The 15,877-nt window shown below is 36.3% G+C and overlaps 1 protein-coding gene across 1 annotated transcript in view; it reads right to left on the bottom strand.

Annotated features, from left to right (window-relative positions):
• The window catches only part of LOC5569257 (contactin-4), a 1,061,856-nt gene that overhangs the window by 159,635 nt on the left and 886,344 nt on the right, over positions 1–15,877 (bottom strand). The window contains exon 12 of the mRNA XM_021854379.1: positions 9,119–9,281. Within this exon, the coding sequence (XP_021710071.1) occupies positions 9,119–9,281 (163 nt within the window). The remainder of the gene's footprint in view (positions 1–9,118; positions 9,282–15,877) is intronic.

A 15,877-nucleotide genomic window follows, 5' to 3' on the forward strand; every position in this document is an offset into this window, starting at 1 on the left:
TTTTTGTTTGAAAAGCAACGGATGCGGAAAGGTTTGGATTCGGTCGGGACAGACAGTTCAATCCAGAGGAAATCTACTCGATCCATAAGGAAAAGGATTCGAGGGCAATCTTTGTCAAGTTCAAAAGCGAATGTTTCATGAAGGCGGCTTTGCATAATATGCATCCGGTGTTAACGTTCCAGTACGCGAATGGAAAAGCGGTCAACGTTACAGTGTCTGAAGCGGATATATCGTTCAAATATATCAGGGTGTTCAATAGACTGATGCAAATTTTGAAGTTTTTGCTCCCCTATGCTTAAATGGTGTTAATTATGATGAAAATCATTCTCCCAAAGTTTGAAGTGATTTGGAAGAAATTTGGTTGTGCACAGGCCATTTGAAGTTTCTATGGAAATTACTATGGAAAAGACCAACCTTTTGTGTTCAGTCCTCTAACCGCTCGTAATAATAATTTATGGAAAAGTGAACAAACTCTACTCATGTGAAATCTTCCCAGCTACAACTTTGCCGAAGACCACATTTTGGTGGGACGTAAGGAAAATTTGTTATTAGTGATAACAAAGTCTAAACCATGCTGAGATGATCATTCAATTACTTTCAGAGCAACACTGCTGTTTTGCTGTAGAACATAGTAGCCTGGATTACTTTGATCTATTCTACCCGCCAGGAGCACCACTGTTGCCTGCCGAGCAGTTTGTTAAGCATGCAAAATGCAAACCCAGTTTATGAAAAAGAATAGCAATTTATCCTTAAGTCCTATCAAAATGTGGTCTTCAGCAAAGTTGTAGCTGAAAGGATTTCACATGAGCAGAGGTTGTTCACTTTTTCATAAAGTATTATGTTGAAGAGATAGAGGCCTGAACATAAAAAGTTGGCGTTTTCCATAGTAATCTCCATATAAACTTCAAATGGCGTGTGCACAGTCAAATTTCTTCCGAATCACTTCAAACTTTGGGAGGATGCTATTTACCATAAATAAAATCGGTTAAGCATAGGGGAGCAAACATTTCAAAATTTGCATCACTCTAGTGTTCAATCTCCCCCCAGAGATAGAGGATAAAGAAATTTATCAGGCGTTGTCTTCGTATGGAATCATAAGGCAACAAGTTCGAGAGAAGTATCATCCCAGCAAGGTTTCCCTATGTTCTCAACAGTGCGAGGGCTGTACATGGAGGTCGCGAAAGAAATTCCGCCTCAAGTCAGGGTACGACATGTCCAAGCGAGGATCTACTATGACGGAATGATCAACAAGTGCTTTATTTGCAAGAGTACGGATCATATTAAGGCAAATTGTCCAAGAAGGAATGCGGTTCAGCAGTCATCTTCTGTTCAAGTAAGGCTGTACAACGATATCGTGGAGGCCCGCGATCTTCGTCCAGATTTCGCCAACCGTGTGGAGGAGAAACAACTCGAATGCCAAATGACGATACTGAAGAAGCAATCGGAGCCTGCGCAGCAGGGGCCATCTGGTTCCGGGACCGGTGCATAGGGCAAACAGAGGAAGCGATCGATGCGAACGACACTCCTGGACTCCCAGTAGATGTGACGTCAGTGCAACCGACCGCCGAAGAACAAGAGGATGAGGGTAAGAGAGATGTTGACGATCAGCCGAGAAAAGCTGTTCGTTGAGCAAAAAGTTAAAAAACGAGGACGAAAAAAGAATCGCGGAGACAAGGGCGAGTCTTCAAACGAATCGGAATCTGAAGCAATGGTGAAAGCTCCGGATGGTGCATCTCTGTTGAATGCCCAGCAAATGAGAACGAGAAGTAAAAGTAAGCAACCTTGAATCGAGCAGGTTGAAGTGCTCTAGCCTAATCCTGACGAGCCACAACATTGTAAGTGAAAATTAAGCTAGAATGACTTTTTCGAAGAAAATTGCGACGATCAACTTGAACAGCATTAAAACGGATATTAACAAATCGTTGCTCAGGGATTTCATCATAAATGAGAATCTAGATTTCGTGTTTCTTTAAGAAGTGTTATTTGAAGATTTTTCTTCCATCAATACTCATAGAGCATTCGTGAACATCAGTGATCAAGACAAGGGAACAGCTATTCTTATCAGGAAAAATCAGGGATTCAGAAATGTGATTTACGATCCTAGTGGTAGAATACTTTCGATTGTATGTGATGATGTTAATTTGATCAACGTGTATGCGCATTCAGGGACAAATAAGAAGCGAGAAAGGGACGATCTCTTCAGAAATCAAATGACAGCTCATATAGTAAAGGGAAATAATTTGCATACCATTATTGGGGGAGATTTCAACTGCATTCTCAACAAACGTGATAGTCGTAGTGCAATTGCCAACATAAGTAATGGTCTCAGAGATCTGACTAAATCAATGCATCTGAAAGATGTGGCTACAGAGCTAAATGGTACCAACACAGAATTCACGTTTTTCAGATCTGATTCAGCATCACGCTAGGACAGGTTTTACGTCAACTCAGGTTTTTTATCAAATGTTTCCAATGTACGTACGGTAGAAGTCGCTTTTTCGGATCACATGGAAGTCATAATGTCATACAAGGTTGATCCCAAGTGCTTATGCTTTCGTGGTCGTGGCTACTGGAAGCTAAACGCAAGTCTTTTGAAAGATGATGAGATCTCTAGGATAGTTGATGATGAAATAGGAAGTTTGCGAAATCGTTTAATCTACACTGAAAACCGAAGTGTTTGGTGGAATACCGCTTTGAAACCAAAAATACAAAACTTGTATAAGAACGGCAGTAGGATTGAATTTCAGAATTAATGCAGAAAAAAGTTCATTGTATAACCGAATGAATGAGCTTGCTGCTGAAAGATCTAGAGGAATTGATACAAAAAATTAACTACAAATTGTGAAATCCAAGTTGATGGATATCGAGCAGCGAAGGATTGAATACTACGGTTCCAGGTTTTCAGGTATTTTAATGTTAGAAAATGAAAAATTGAGTTTGTATCATGTTACAAATCAACTCCATAAGTTTTCCCAGCCATCCGCATTTCAATTAGAAATTGGAAATGAATTAGTCAAACAAACTGGAAAATTGAGAGAGGTTATTCACAAATATTACACTGATACGTTGTGTCGCGAGGATGTTCAATTGAATGAGGAAAATACCGAATCTATCTTGAATTCTGCTGGTAAATCACTCGATTCTCAACAAGCTGAAAGTTTGCTTAGACCAATAACTGAAGAAGAGTTGAAAGAGGTAATTCAAAAAGCTGTAAAAAAGAAAAGCCCTGGACCAGATGGGCTGTCCTATGAATTTTACGAGTTGAACATTGAAAAACTCAAAGTGGATCTACTTTGCCTATTCAATGCATATCTTGATGGATCGTTAAAACCAGAAAAAAACTTTTGTGAGGGAATAATAACTCTAATACCTAAGACTCAGCAAGCTGCTACATTAGATCAGTTCCGTCCAATCTCCATGCTCAATACGGACTACAAAATATTCACGAAAATCTTAGCTAGTCGTCTCCAATCAGTTGTTGGGACATTGTTAGGAGCAGGTCAGATAGCGTGTACAGAAGAGCAATCATGTGTAGGAAACTTAAAACATCTGGAAAGTTCATCCGGGTGCTGGCCTATGCTGATGATTTAGTGATGTGTCTTAGGGACGACGCTGAGTTTGATTTGGTCCTTCAAATTATCAACTCCTACGCCGAAATATCCTGTATCAAGCTGAATATGGAGAAATCGTCGTTCATTAGAATCAATTATGCCAGAAGTGGACCACAACAGTTCAAAGAAGTCAAAGAAATTAAAGTCCTAGGTGTATTTCCATCGGAGCAATGGTCATTGATTTTAAAACATAACTTTGATAAGTTAGTTAATGATATTCAATTCCGTTTGAGTTTGCATAAAACTAGGCACCTTAATTTGATACAAAGAACATGGCTTGTTAATATATTTGTGCTATCAAAGTTGTGGTACATTTGTCAAGTTTTCACGCCAAATAATCAGCACATGACAAAATTGTTGAAAATTGTTGGAGGCTTTGTTTGGGGACCAAAACAAATTTTCAAAGTCGATCGGAATCAATTGTATTTAGATTTTGAAAAAGGTGGCATAAAATTGATTGATGTTGAGTCTAAAGCAAAAGCCTTGTTCATCAAAAACGTCTTAAATATTGAAGGCAATGAGGATTCAGTAATGCTTTACCATTCAAAGATGCAATCATTAGGCAGAAACACCAGAGAATGGTTAGAACTTGCTTTGGTAGTTGAACAAAATCCATTCTTGGATTCAGTGAAACGCCTTTATGACCATTTTGTGGGTGAACGAAACATACATCCAAAGATTGAGGATGTTTTTCCCAACATTAATTGGGAAAACATTTGGGAAAATCTCGCTCATGGATTCATACCATCTGAGTGCAAATCTCAAATGTTTTTGCTGTATAACGATTTGATTGTCTCCAAGGATAAGTTAGTAAAATACAACATTGGAAGACTTACTAGTAATGAATGTGACTTCTGTCCAAAAACTGAAAGCAACAGACATATCCTGAAGGAATGTATACGTACGAAAACTGTGATAGATTGGTTAGCTTATGTTTTGAAAGACCGTTTACAAGTAGTTGTAGCAGATCCGCAAGATATTCTTACTTGGAAAATAAACACTAAAGACAAAAGGCAGCTTTATGGGTGACAATGTTTACGTACACGTATGTTTTGAATAGTTACCCGAACTGTAGTTTATTTGTTCTAAGGAAAAATATAAGGGATTGCAGATGGAATAATAGAAAATACTTCCTGTATTGTTTTGGCAAGTGGTTGAACATAGAATAAGTAATTGATGTATAAGAGCCAGTTCGCGAGAACTGCAACCCCCTTTCCAAGGGAAGTTGTATTGATGTTCTCCGATCAGGCTGAAATTTTTAGGGATTATTCTTCTATATAAAAGATGATGTTTTGCAAAATATTAGATTTTTATATTAGGGGGAAGTGGGACAAAATGACCCCCAATGATTTCATGTCACTAAACATGCAAAATCACAAAAACTGGTATAACTATAGTCAAAGTGCATGGATTATGTTGAAATTTGGCATGAATACTCTACGTTATATGAACTTTGAGGTTGGCATGGTATATGGATTTTGAAAGTACTAAATGAGTTTTTCATAAAAAATTTAGTGATTTTCAAATCGATTTTTTTCTTACCAACCGAACTAGGTCAAAAAACTAAATATGACGTTTTGTAGGGTAACTAATGAGCTTTCATTTGAGGTGTAATCTAGATATGCCGTTTTAAAAATTTTCGAAAAAAAAAATTTTTTTCTGTGTAGTGTTTGAACTTGAGCCATTTTGCGAGTACCGCAACCGCATTGTCTAGAGAGGTTGTATTAATGTTCTCCGATCGAGCTGAAATTTACAGGAAATGTTTTCCTATATAAAAGAAGATATTTCGCAAAATTACAGATTTTTATATTAGGGAGAAGTGGTACAAAATAACCACTAATGATTTAATATATAAAGAAATACAAAATTAATTAAATTGCTATAATAGCGATAGTAGGGGCCCAGATAGCCGTAGCGGTAAACGCGCAGCTATTCAGCAAGACCAAGCTGAGGGTCGTGGGTTCGAATCCCACCGGTCGAGGATCTTTTCGGGTTGGAAATTCTCTCGACATCCCAGGGCATAGAGTATCTTCGTACCTGCCACACGATATACATATGCAAAAATGGTCAATCGGCATAGAAAGCTCTCAGTTAATAACTGTGGAAGTGCTCATAAGAACACTAAGCTGAGAAGCAGGTTTCGTCCCAGTCGGGACGTAACGCCAGAAAGAAGAAGAAGAATAGCGATAGTAAAAATGCACGAATTTGTATGAAATTTGGCATGTTTACTTTACGTTATATGAATGATCATTTTGGATAAAAAAATGTTTCAAATCGAGAAAAACCTGTTTGTAAAATTAGTTTTTTTTTTCAAATCGACTTATTTTTGGTCAACCAAACTAGGTTGAAGTTTTGTAGGACAACTCAAGGGCTTTCATTCGCGGTGTACCGTGGTAAATCAAAATCCGGGCGGTATGAGCAGCGTATGGAGGCCTCTTGTCGGTAGTTGTAATACCGATTATATTATACCGTGTTGCCGCTGCCTTATCTGAAAGAAATGCCACTTTCTTGTAAAAGTGATGATGTGGATAACAATAAGTCATTGCACCAATGTTTTCGTTAGCAGCTTCAGCGGTTCAGTAGTAAGCGTTGTTTATTCTCACGCTGTTTGGATGGGAATCAACTACTGCATTTTTTTTAATTTGGATAATGTTTGATGGGTTTGATTAGGAGGGTCATATGTATGTGTGTATAATGGTATGTTTGCTAGAGATCAATTTGTGAATAATTGAGTTTAACTTAGTTTAGACTGACTGCACATATGGCTGCTATGAGACACTGTACTGTTTATATCTTGAATGGAATTTTGACTTTTACTAGCCTTGATGTTTGCAAATTTCTCGAAAGAGTAAAAGAGAGACGAAGATTGTTAAAAATTGCATATTTCCACGGAAAATTGCGTGTTTTTTACAAAAAAAAACATATTTTTCAGTACAATCTGTTTAAACGGTACAGTAGTTCTTGTGATTTTGTGTGTTTTCCGACACAAAAATATTGGGGGTCATTTGGACCCACTTTTCCCTTATAAAAAGTGTAGTTCTGCCAAATGGGTTTCTGTTTGAATAGTAATGAACACATATTGTGTAAGCAATGTTTGTGATTTAGTTGTTTGGACAGACATGTTGGTGGTTTAAACTGCAATCATCACTGATTGGTTCAATTAACGACGCACAGTAGTGTTCTTATTACATATTTTTCATGTTTTGATGATGTTCAAAGTATTATTCCAGTTTTATTTGAAAAATGTGTACTTACGGCATCGAAACATACAATTCCAATACAATGTCCGGATTCAAAAACATTGGGCTCCAATTCCGGACAGCCTCTTTTTACTTTTTTAAACCATATTTACAGCATATTTTTTCAATGTGGTGTCACTAAACTTTTAAACTATAACTTTGTGTATTATTATGTTATAATCACTACTACTGCGACGATTGCCTCCATCTAAGCGCCCCTCGAACGCATGGGGGAAATGTCAAGTGGGGGAATGAGAATTGAAAAAAAAAATACCTACTCATTGTTGATTGATCGATGTGAATGCAAAATCGTTTATTAAGTGAATTGTAATTTATATATTATTACTATATGCTTATTAAAACTGAATAATTACAGATAGCGACCTAAATTACCCTATATTGAATTTAAAAATTTGAATTTGTTTGCCTAGTAAGAGACCAAATGTAAGTAATAAAAATATGCTATACGATTATCTCTAACCAATAAATTTATACCTTTGAGCTGATCTCATCGGGGACATTGATGAGTTTGTTGAACAGACCTCCGGAAGGCCAATACGTCGTAATAACTACAAAAACAGCCATTTTTCCATTCAATATAGTTGTATAAATTTTGTCAATTTAGCATTTTATTGGTAAATATTATCAGAGTGTCTGGATATTGGTACCGTCCGAATTTTGATTCTCTACGGTACACCGCGAATGAAAGCTCCTGAGTTACCCTACAAAACTTCATATTTATTTGTTTAAACTAATTCGGTTGACAAAAATATAAGTCGATTTGAAAAAAAAACTAATTAAAAAAAATAAAACAGATTTATTTATCGAATTGAAACATTTTTCTAATCCAAATACCATGTTCATTTTGAAGTTCATATAACGTTAATTAAACATGCCAAATTTCATGCAAATTCGATTGTTTTTACTATCGCTATTACAGCACTTTAATTGATTTTGAATGTTTTTATATATTAAATCATTAGTGGTTATTTTGTACCACTTCTCCCTAATATAAAAATCTGAAATTTTGCGGAATATATTCTTTTATATAGAAAAACAACTCCTGTAAATTTCAGCTCGATCAGAGAACATCAATACAACCTCTCTAGACAAGGCGGTTGCGGTACTCGCAAAATGGCTCAAGTTCAAACACTACCCCGAAAAAAAAATTTTTTTCGAAAATTTTTGAAACGGCATATCTGGAATGCACCTCAAATGAAAGGCCATGAGTTACCCTACAAAACGTCACATTTAGTTTTCGGTTGGTAAGAAAAAAATCGATTTGAAAATCACTAAATTTTTTATGAAAAACTCATTTTTCTCGATTTGAAGTACTTTCAAAATCCGTATACCATGCCAATCTCAAAGTTCATATAACGTAGAGTATTCATGCCAAATTTCAACATAATCCGTGCACTTTTACTATAGTTGTATCAGTTTTTGTGATTTTGCATGTTTAGTGACATGAAATCATTGGGGGTCATTTTGTCCCACTTCCCCCTAATATAAAAAACTAAAATTTTGCAAAACATCATCTTTTATATAGTAGAATAATCCCTGAAAATTTCAGCCTGATCGGAGAACATCAATACAAGAAGGGGTTGCGGCTCTCGCGAACAAGTCTTATAACGAGGTGGTAGAATTTTAAATAAACATATATTTAAAAGAAAATATTAATTTTGACAATTTGTAGAAACTATTGATAATAAATTTCTAAATTTTACAAACTTTGGAGAATCGCATGGATTTGGCATTATGAAATCGAAACAAAATCGATATAGGCGGAATTTCGAGTCCATTAGATATGTATCCAGAGCCATTAATCTATCTAAAACGTTGCCAACAGTCAATGTTATGGGGATTGGGAATAATTGTGGTTTTAAAAATCTTTGGTCTTTGGTTGCTTCACCAGATTTTCGTAAAACAAGGTTAAGAAAAAACCGGAAGCCCGGTTTAATTCCATAGTGACGAACGAATATGGGTTTGAAATATTTTAAGCTCAATAGTGCCTAGTGACACTATTCCGACCTAAACAGGTTTTCTAAGCATTGCTCTTGGGTTAAACAACAACCAATAATTCATATTGACCCTCAGAACATAGACAAAGACAAAACCACGTTGTTTTCAGTGTATAAATAAATAGTTTTACCCTTTTACGGCACCCCCAGAAAAGTCACGCAACATTATCCGTTGTTGTCGGTTTCAGTCAACTCGGCCAGACAGACACACTCACAGAGCGGCGCATTTAATGGATGAGCATTTAATTACCTTCTCCGCAGTTCACCTCGAGCGATTCGGACGTCTGGTTGACCAGGGAACAGTTGTAGGGCATCTCCGGTTTGCCAGCGGCAATCAAATGGAACACACATGGCTCCCGCTGCTGTCCGACGGCGTTGTCCGCCCAGCACATGATCGTCCCATAGTCCAGCTCCTGAAAATGGCGACAGAAGAAGGTAAATTATAGCTTTATTATTGAGCATTTAAATAAGGTTTACCAAATAATATATTTTGAAATATATTTTCTACCAGTAAAGCGATAAGCAATGATGAAATAGGAAATGGTTTCCAAGAAATACTATAATTTTATTTGATTTCAAGAGAACTTTTCGAGTTTCCTTTCATAAGTTTCTAATATCATAGTGCTTGTTTTCAGTTTTGTTTTTCTTAAAAAAAACCTTTTCCATTTTTTTTTATTTATTATTATGTTTTTCTTATTTTTTTGGCATTTTAATTGCTAGTTCATACGCAACTATTGCTTATTTTGTATTATTATACTGGCTGCTCTCGGATAAATTAGTGATGGTCGTCCTTTTCCAAGGGTATGATAAAATTTTCCCCTTAGGAAAATTTAGGGGTGGATGAAACGCCGGGTGATGATGGACGAGCAACGAAATAAGGTCATTTGTAGTGTGAAGCGGGTGCGATTTGCTTTGGGAGATAATGAAATATTAAATATCTGATGTGTGTTTGCACTATTGTCGTCAACCTGTTCGTTTCGGTTCAGTTCGTTGGAAATTGAGGTGAAACATATTATTCAATTAAGCTCTCATTTATCCACTTGTTGTATTGTATATGTAGTTCGCTTGTTTGTTTGCTCCAAACTATTGATTTTAGAGAAAACGTTCTATGAAGAAGTTGTAGTTGACATTATTAAATGGCGAACACGAAATTATTGCGACACCTAAAATGTCATGCCAATTTTCTTATAATGTTTAGAATCAAACCAAAATTTTAGGGTAGTTTTATACACAAATTTACTTCAAAAATTAAAAGAAAAGTTAATCGATTGATCCTTGAGTGTAAAATTGAAGGCATTTTCGCTTGATGCCCTCATCAAAGTCAAAGTGTCATCCGGTACCAGTTTCTCAGTTTTTTTTTCCATTTTCTTAACATGTCCTTCTCGTCTTTGACTGTCTTCTTGCTCTTCCGAAGTTCCCGCTTCATTATTGCCCAGTACTGCTCCACCGGCCGCAGCTCCGGTCCCAGAATTGACCTCATACCACTCCAGGACACTTTTATAGTAGTGGCATGATGCCAAATCTGGCCAAAATATCGGAGCTTCGTCGTGCTGCTGCAAGAACGGCAAAAGGCGATTTGTAGATCTCACCATTTACTGTGCCCTTTGTCACGAAAGGCTCACTTTTCAGTTCGCAAGAGCAGATGGCCTGCCAAATGAGATATTTGGAGGCGAACTTCGACATTTTCTTCTTCTTAAATTTGTCGTCCACATTGCCAGTAAAAAACTACAACCCCGGAATTTGCTTAAAATCGGCTTTTATATACGTTTCGTCATCCATCACACAGCAGCCGTATTTTGTCAGCATCTTCTTGTAGAGCTTCCGTGCCAGAGTTTTAGCCGTAGATTGTTGCCGCTCATCGCGGTTTGGGAAGTTCTGTACCTTGTATGTATGTAGTCCAGCTCTCTTCTTTGCATTCTGGACATAGCTCTGCGACATGCCGATCTTTTTAGCCAAATCGCGGCTTCAGACGTTGAGATTTGCTTTAATCATCCGCTTCACCTTTCCCTCCGTCTTTTTGTTATACGGTCCCGGTTTTCTTCCAGCTCCTTTGCCGTGGTCCAACGTCAACCGCTCCTGGAACCGCTTCAACATTCTGGAACGGCTGAATGGTAAATATTCAACATTTTTCCCAGCTGCTGATGCAACAGGTCAGGAAATTCCAGGTGTTTAGAAAGAATTTGTTCTCTCGACTCGCGTTGGTTCACCTCCATTTTCGTTGCATCGAAAAACACGGCTTCGAGTTTGACAGCATGTAAACAATACACATCAATGAGAAAGTGTGCAAAATTTGGTTGATTTTCACCCAATGGTAGAAAAGTTATGCCCTGTTGAATATGTCGCAATAATTTCGTGTTCGCCCTTTAGAATCAAAATCAGCATGAGAAACCAGTTTTCTACGTAGGTGACTAGAGTCGGTTAAGACTAAATCAATCATAGAAGGGTTTCTCGAAGAGGAAAAAAACATGCAGGGCTATGAGGGTAATGAATTAAGAAATATCCTGAAGAGTACTCATCAAGTAAAAGTCTGTCGATAGAACTGCTTTGCGAATTATTCCATGAGCGATGTTTTGCATTAAAATCACCAATGGCAAAAAAGTTGGACTCATTGCGAGTCAATTTCCGTACGTCAGATTGAAGCAAATGAGCTTGCTGCCCAGTGCAGATGTAGCAACTCTTCAACATGCCCCATCTAGTCGATCATTACAATAAACAAAAAAGTTTGGATCTTTTGAGTTTGCATCCAGGTTTCAAATAAGTTTCTGTAATAACTGCTACATGTATGTCACGCAGCACATTAAGTCTCTAATTATTATCAAAATGTCTTTGTTCATACTTAAAAATATTTCTGTTTGACTGTTGACGACGTTCAACTAGTCAAACAGAACTTGAACTAGTGCGATTTGGTATTGTCAATGTAGAGCAAATTTAAGCGGCAGATGTTGTTTGTTTGTTTGTGTACATAACTCTTAAAAACCATTGACATATTGGCATCCCAAGCAGCACACATTGTTACAAGTAAGTTACAACAACGACTACTTAACATATTCAATAGTTACAATAAGAAACATTGTAACCTGGAAACATACTGCTATGTAACCGAAAAAGCGCAAAAAGTCGAGCCTTATGTAACTTGTTGGTCGTTACATAAGAAGTTTACTGGCGACGGATATGCAATTTGTTGATTACGCTTGGGTTTTCCTGCGACAAAATAATAGGAACGGCGTTGAACTTATTGTTTAATTCTGACAGATTTGAAATCGAACAACCATTTTAGAATTGAATGTCAACAAATATTATGCCTATGATCTTGGAACGCGTAATTATTCACAAGTACATATTAAATTTAACATGAAGATTTAAATTTGTGGTGAAATCAATCATTTTACTTGCTCAAAATTAACGCGCTCATGAAATATCTTATAATTAAAAATTGAGTTATGCATGATACGTGGATTGCTTAGATAATATGCTATTGTAAATGCCATAAAAAATGGAAATTCACACTGTTACTCAAATCAGTAGTGTTTCTCATTTGTATTTCATTGTTTGTGATTCCAAAATCGCGTTTTTTCGTATCCTGCTGTTTGATTTTCTTGATTGCCTATCATAAACCGCCATTTAATCTCATCTGGCTGCATATACACTTCCGAATAACTGTTTGAAGACAGCCAATCTAAAATGATGACAACTATTAAAAGTTGTTAGAGAGGCTGCATATTGTGTATCCAAAAATTTTAATTCATCACTGGAAAAATATCTATGAAAACAATAACTGGTCATATACTAGTCAAATTCTTATATCAAAATTCACGATACGTATGAACATTTTTGGTCTGTAGTGTTGACCACTGTCAGCAAGTTACTCTTTTGTTACCCATCAGTTACCCAGAAATCTTATGTTATTTTGAAACTGATGTGTAACTATACTGAAACTGCCATTAAATAACACTGCTGTCAATAGGGGAAGAGGTGTTAAAATGAACACCTTAAAGAAATCGTCTTGCTTCAAAAGAGAAAATGATGCATTTGCGATAAATCACTAAATTATGTGCAACAATCCCCAAGCCCATTGACTGGAACCTTACAAAGGTATGAAAATTAAATGCTCCATCCAAGAAAGCACATGGCTTGTGACGTGCTCAAATAGCTCGAAATAAGGCAAAATCAAGCGTGTGCTAGCAATTATCGATTTCTCTTCATCAATCCTCTGTTCTGTGAATAAAGGAGACAAGATGCGGTTTTGTTAGCAATTTTTCACTTCAAGAGGAGGAGGGGGTCAAAATTTCCAAATTTAGCGTTACTTAACAAATGGACGCTGCCATTTTCATGAAAATATTCATGATTTTGAACGAAAAACCTGAAAACTATCATGTTGAAGTCGGATCCTGCCCCCGTAAACAAAATTTCGTCATCCCGTGGGGCTCAAAAATTTACGTTCCCCATAAAAGTAGTAAACAGAACATTACAAATGTAACTCAATGCTCTGTGATATGTCTACTCGCGAAATATTCCCTAATTTATTGATTTGTTTATTTATTATATTTAGTTCTATCGCACAATATCAAAAATAGAGATGTTTATTAACGCAGCGACACGAATTAAGACTAAGATAGATGAGTTTTCACATATTTTTATCGTCATAAAAATCATTGAAATTTGTTTTTCATGTGTAACAAGGTTGGTGTTCATTTCACCACCCTGTTCATTTTTTCACCTCTTCCCCTATGACACATTGTAACCAAACATACAACTTCATGTTGTTACACCCAAGTGACTTAGCAATTTATATGTAACCTAGTTTGTTATGTGTTTCTTTGCAACCACAAATTTAATTTCAATGTAACTAATTCATTTTGACAGCTTTAGGCTAAGTTACATGCGAGGCTAAATGCAACACCTATGTAATGTAAACAAAACATATGTTACAATGTTATAGCCTACCCAAGTAGCACTAGTAACAAATGCAATATTTTAGAAAAATAAAACAAATTACATTGCCGTTGCATTTCAGATAGTTTGTAGCATATCTTATTGATGATTGGTTACTAAACTATTGCATTGTAACTTACGCTTTGTTTACATTACATAGGTGTTGCATTTTTACTTGCATGTAACTTAACCTAGAGCTGTCAAAATGAATAAGTTACATTGAAATTGAATCTGTGGTTGCAAAGAAACAAATAACACGCTAGGTTACATACAGATTGCTAAGTCACATGTGTGTAACAGCATGAAGTTTGTTTACCATTTGTCATAGAGGAAGGGGTGAAAAAATGAACAGTATGGTAAAATGAACACCGAACTTGTTACGCATGAACAACAAATTTTAATATTTTTTATTACGCATCATCCGTGCGTTTATTACGCATTAGAGCATAAATAAGAGTGTTTTTGTTAATACGGAGATAAATTGAAGTCAGAACCACGTTCAGAAATAAAAACTGATGTAATTTTAGGCACGGAGATGTTGAGGTTTTTCAATGAGGTGAATATCGTAATGACATGATGTCAAAGCAGAAACCTTTAGAACTGTTTTCGAAGGGATTATAATCATTCATAGATGTTTTTTTAGGACTGTGATAAAAAAAAATTAAAAATGTTAATTTTGCTAGTGTATTTTACCACCAACATAAAATGAACATTTCCACAATATTTTAATGACGATGAAAGTATGTGAAAATTTAGCTGTCTTTCTTAATTCGTGTCGCTGCGTTAATTAACATCTCTGATGTTGTGCTATAGAACTAATTAATAAACAAATTAATAAATAAAGGACAATTTCTGCGAGTAGACATATCACAGAACTTCGAGTTACATTTGTAATGTTCTCTTTTCTACTTTTGTGGGGAACGCCAAACTTTGAGCCGATGATACAGAATGACGAGAATTCGTTCAAGGGGGCAGGATCCGTCATCAACTCGATAATTTTCAAAAGCAGTTTTTTCGTTCAAAATCATGAATATATTCATGTGTTCACTGTATTTTATTCTCCAACCGAAACACAGTGAACACATATTCGACGAGTAAATTTCAGTTTTGAACAGAAAAATGGCTGTTGAAGTTTCGATGTCGTAATCATCCAAATCTTGTTTGGGTCCTCTAGACAATTCGTAATCAAACGTCATCATTCCACCGCAAAATCGCTAGTGTTTGGAGGTGATGTTTACTTCAAAATTCCGAAATCATCATCTCCAACTTAATTCTAATACCCTCCGGCCACGAATTATTGTGGCGCGTCGATCGTCGCAAGTTTCTTGTTAAACAGTCAATCCCGTAAATGATTGTGTTTTGTTATACTTAATTACTTTTAGACGACAGCAGTCAGTGGCTGTCTTCTTTGTTGAAATTTGTTCTGGGATTCCAACTCCCACAGGGTCCACTTATTCACTGTCATAAAACTTATCGAAGGACCTAAACTCTAATCAACTCGTTGGGGCAAAACCCTCACCCCCCTATTTCATAACACCAAAACAGCTGTTGAATTCAAATTCTACCAAACGTACACACTTAGATTAAATTACTGGGGTCGGTAAAATTTTACTGGGTTTTGGAACTACCGAAAAAGTCAGTCAAATGAAAACTGTCGCCACGCTTAATTGAAAAACAAATTTCACCATGTTTTATTTTTTATCGATATATGATATAAAAAGAAAGCTCTGCAAAATTTCAGTGAAAAATTTCTGTTTTTCGATTTCTGACATTCATTTTTTAGTTAACTGACTTTTTCGGTAGTTCCAAAACCCAGTTATTTTTACCGAACAGATTGAGTGTGTAATGCCACGCTGAAGTAACGCGCCAATTAGAACCTTACAAATGTATATTTTTTTTTCGCATCAGCATGTATCTATTATTGAACAATAACATCAGAACAAAGGCCTGTAGGTATGAGAAGAGAAATCACTCATGTTACTTAGGCCCTATTGAAGTGACAGCACAGAGATGCACAAGGGGCTACCATTAACGACGCGGTTATTTCTTCCCAATTTTAGACCCATCTTCCCCCTAG

Source organism: Aedes aegypti, chromosome 3, assembly GCF_002204515.2.
Source record: "Aedes aegypti strain LVP_AGWG chromosome 3, AaegL5.0 Primary Assembly, whole genome shotgun sequence".
Lineage (NCBI taxonomy): Eukaryota > Metazoa > Arthropoda > Insecta > Diptera > Culicidae > Aedes > Aedes aegypti.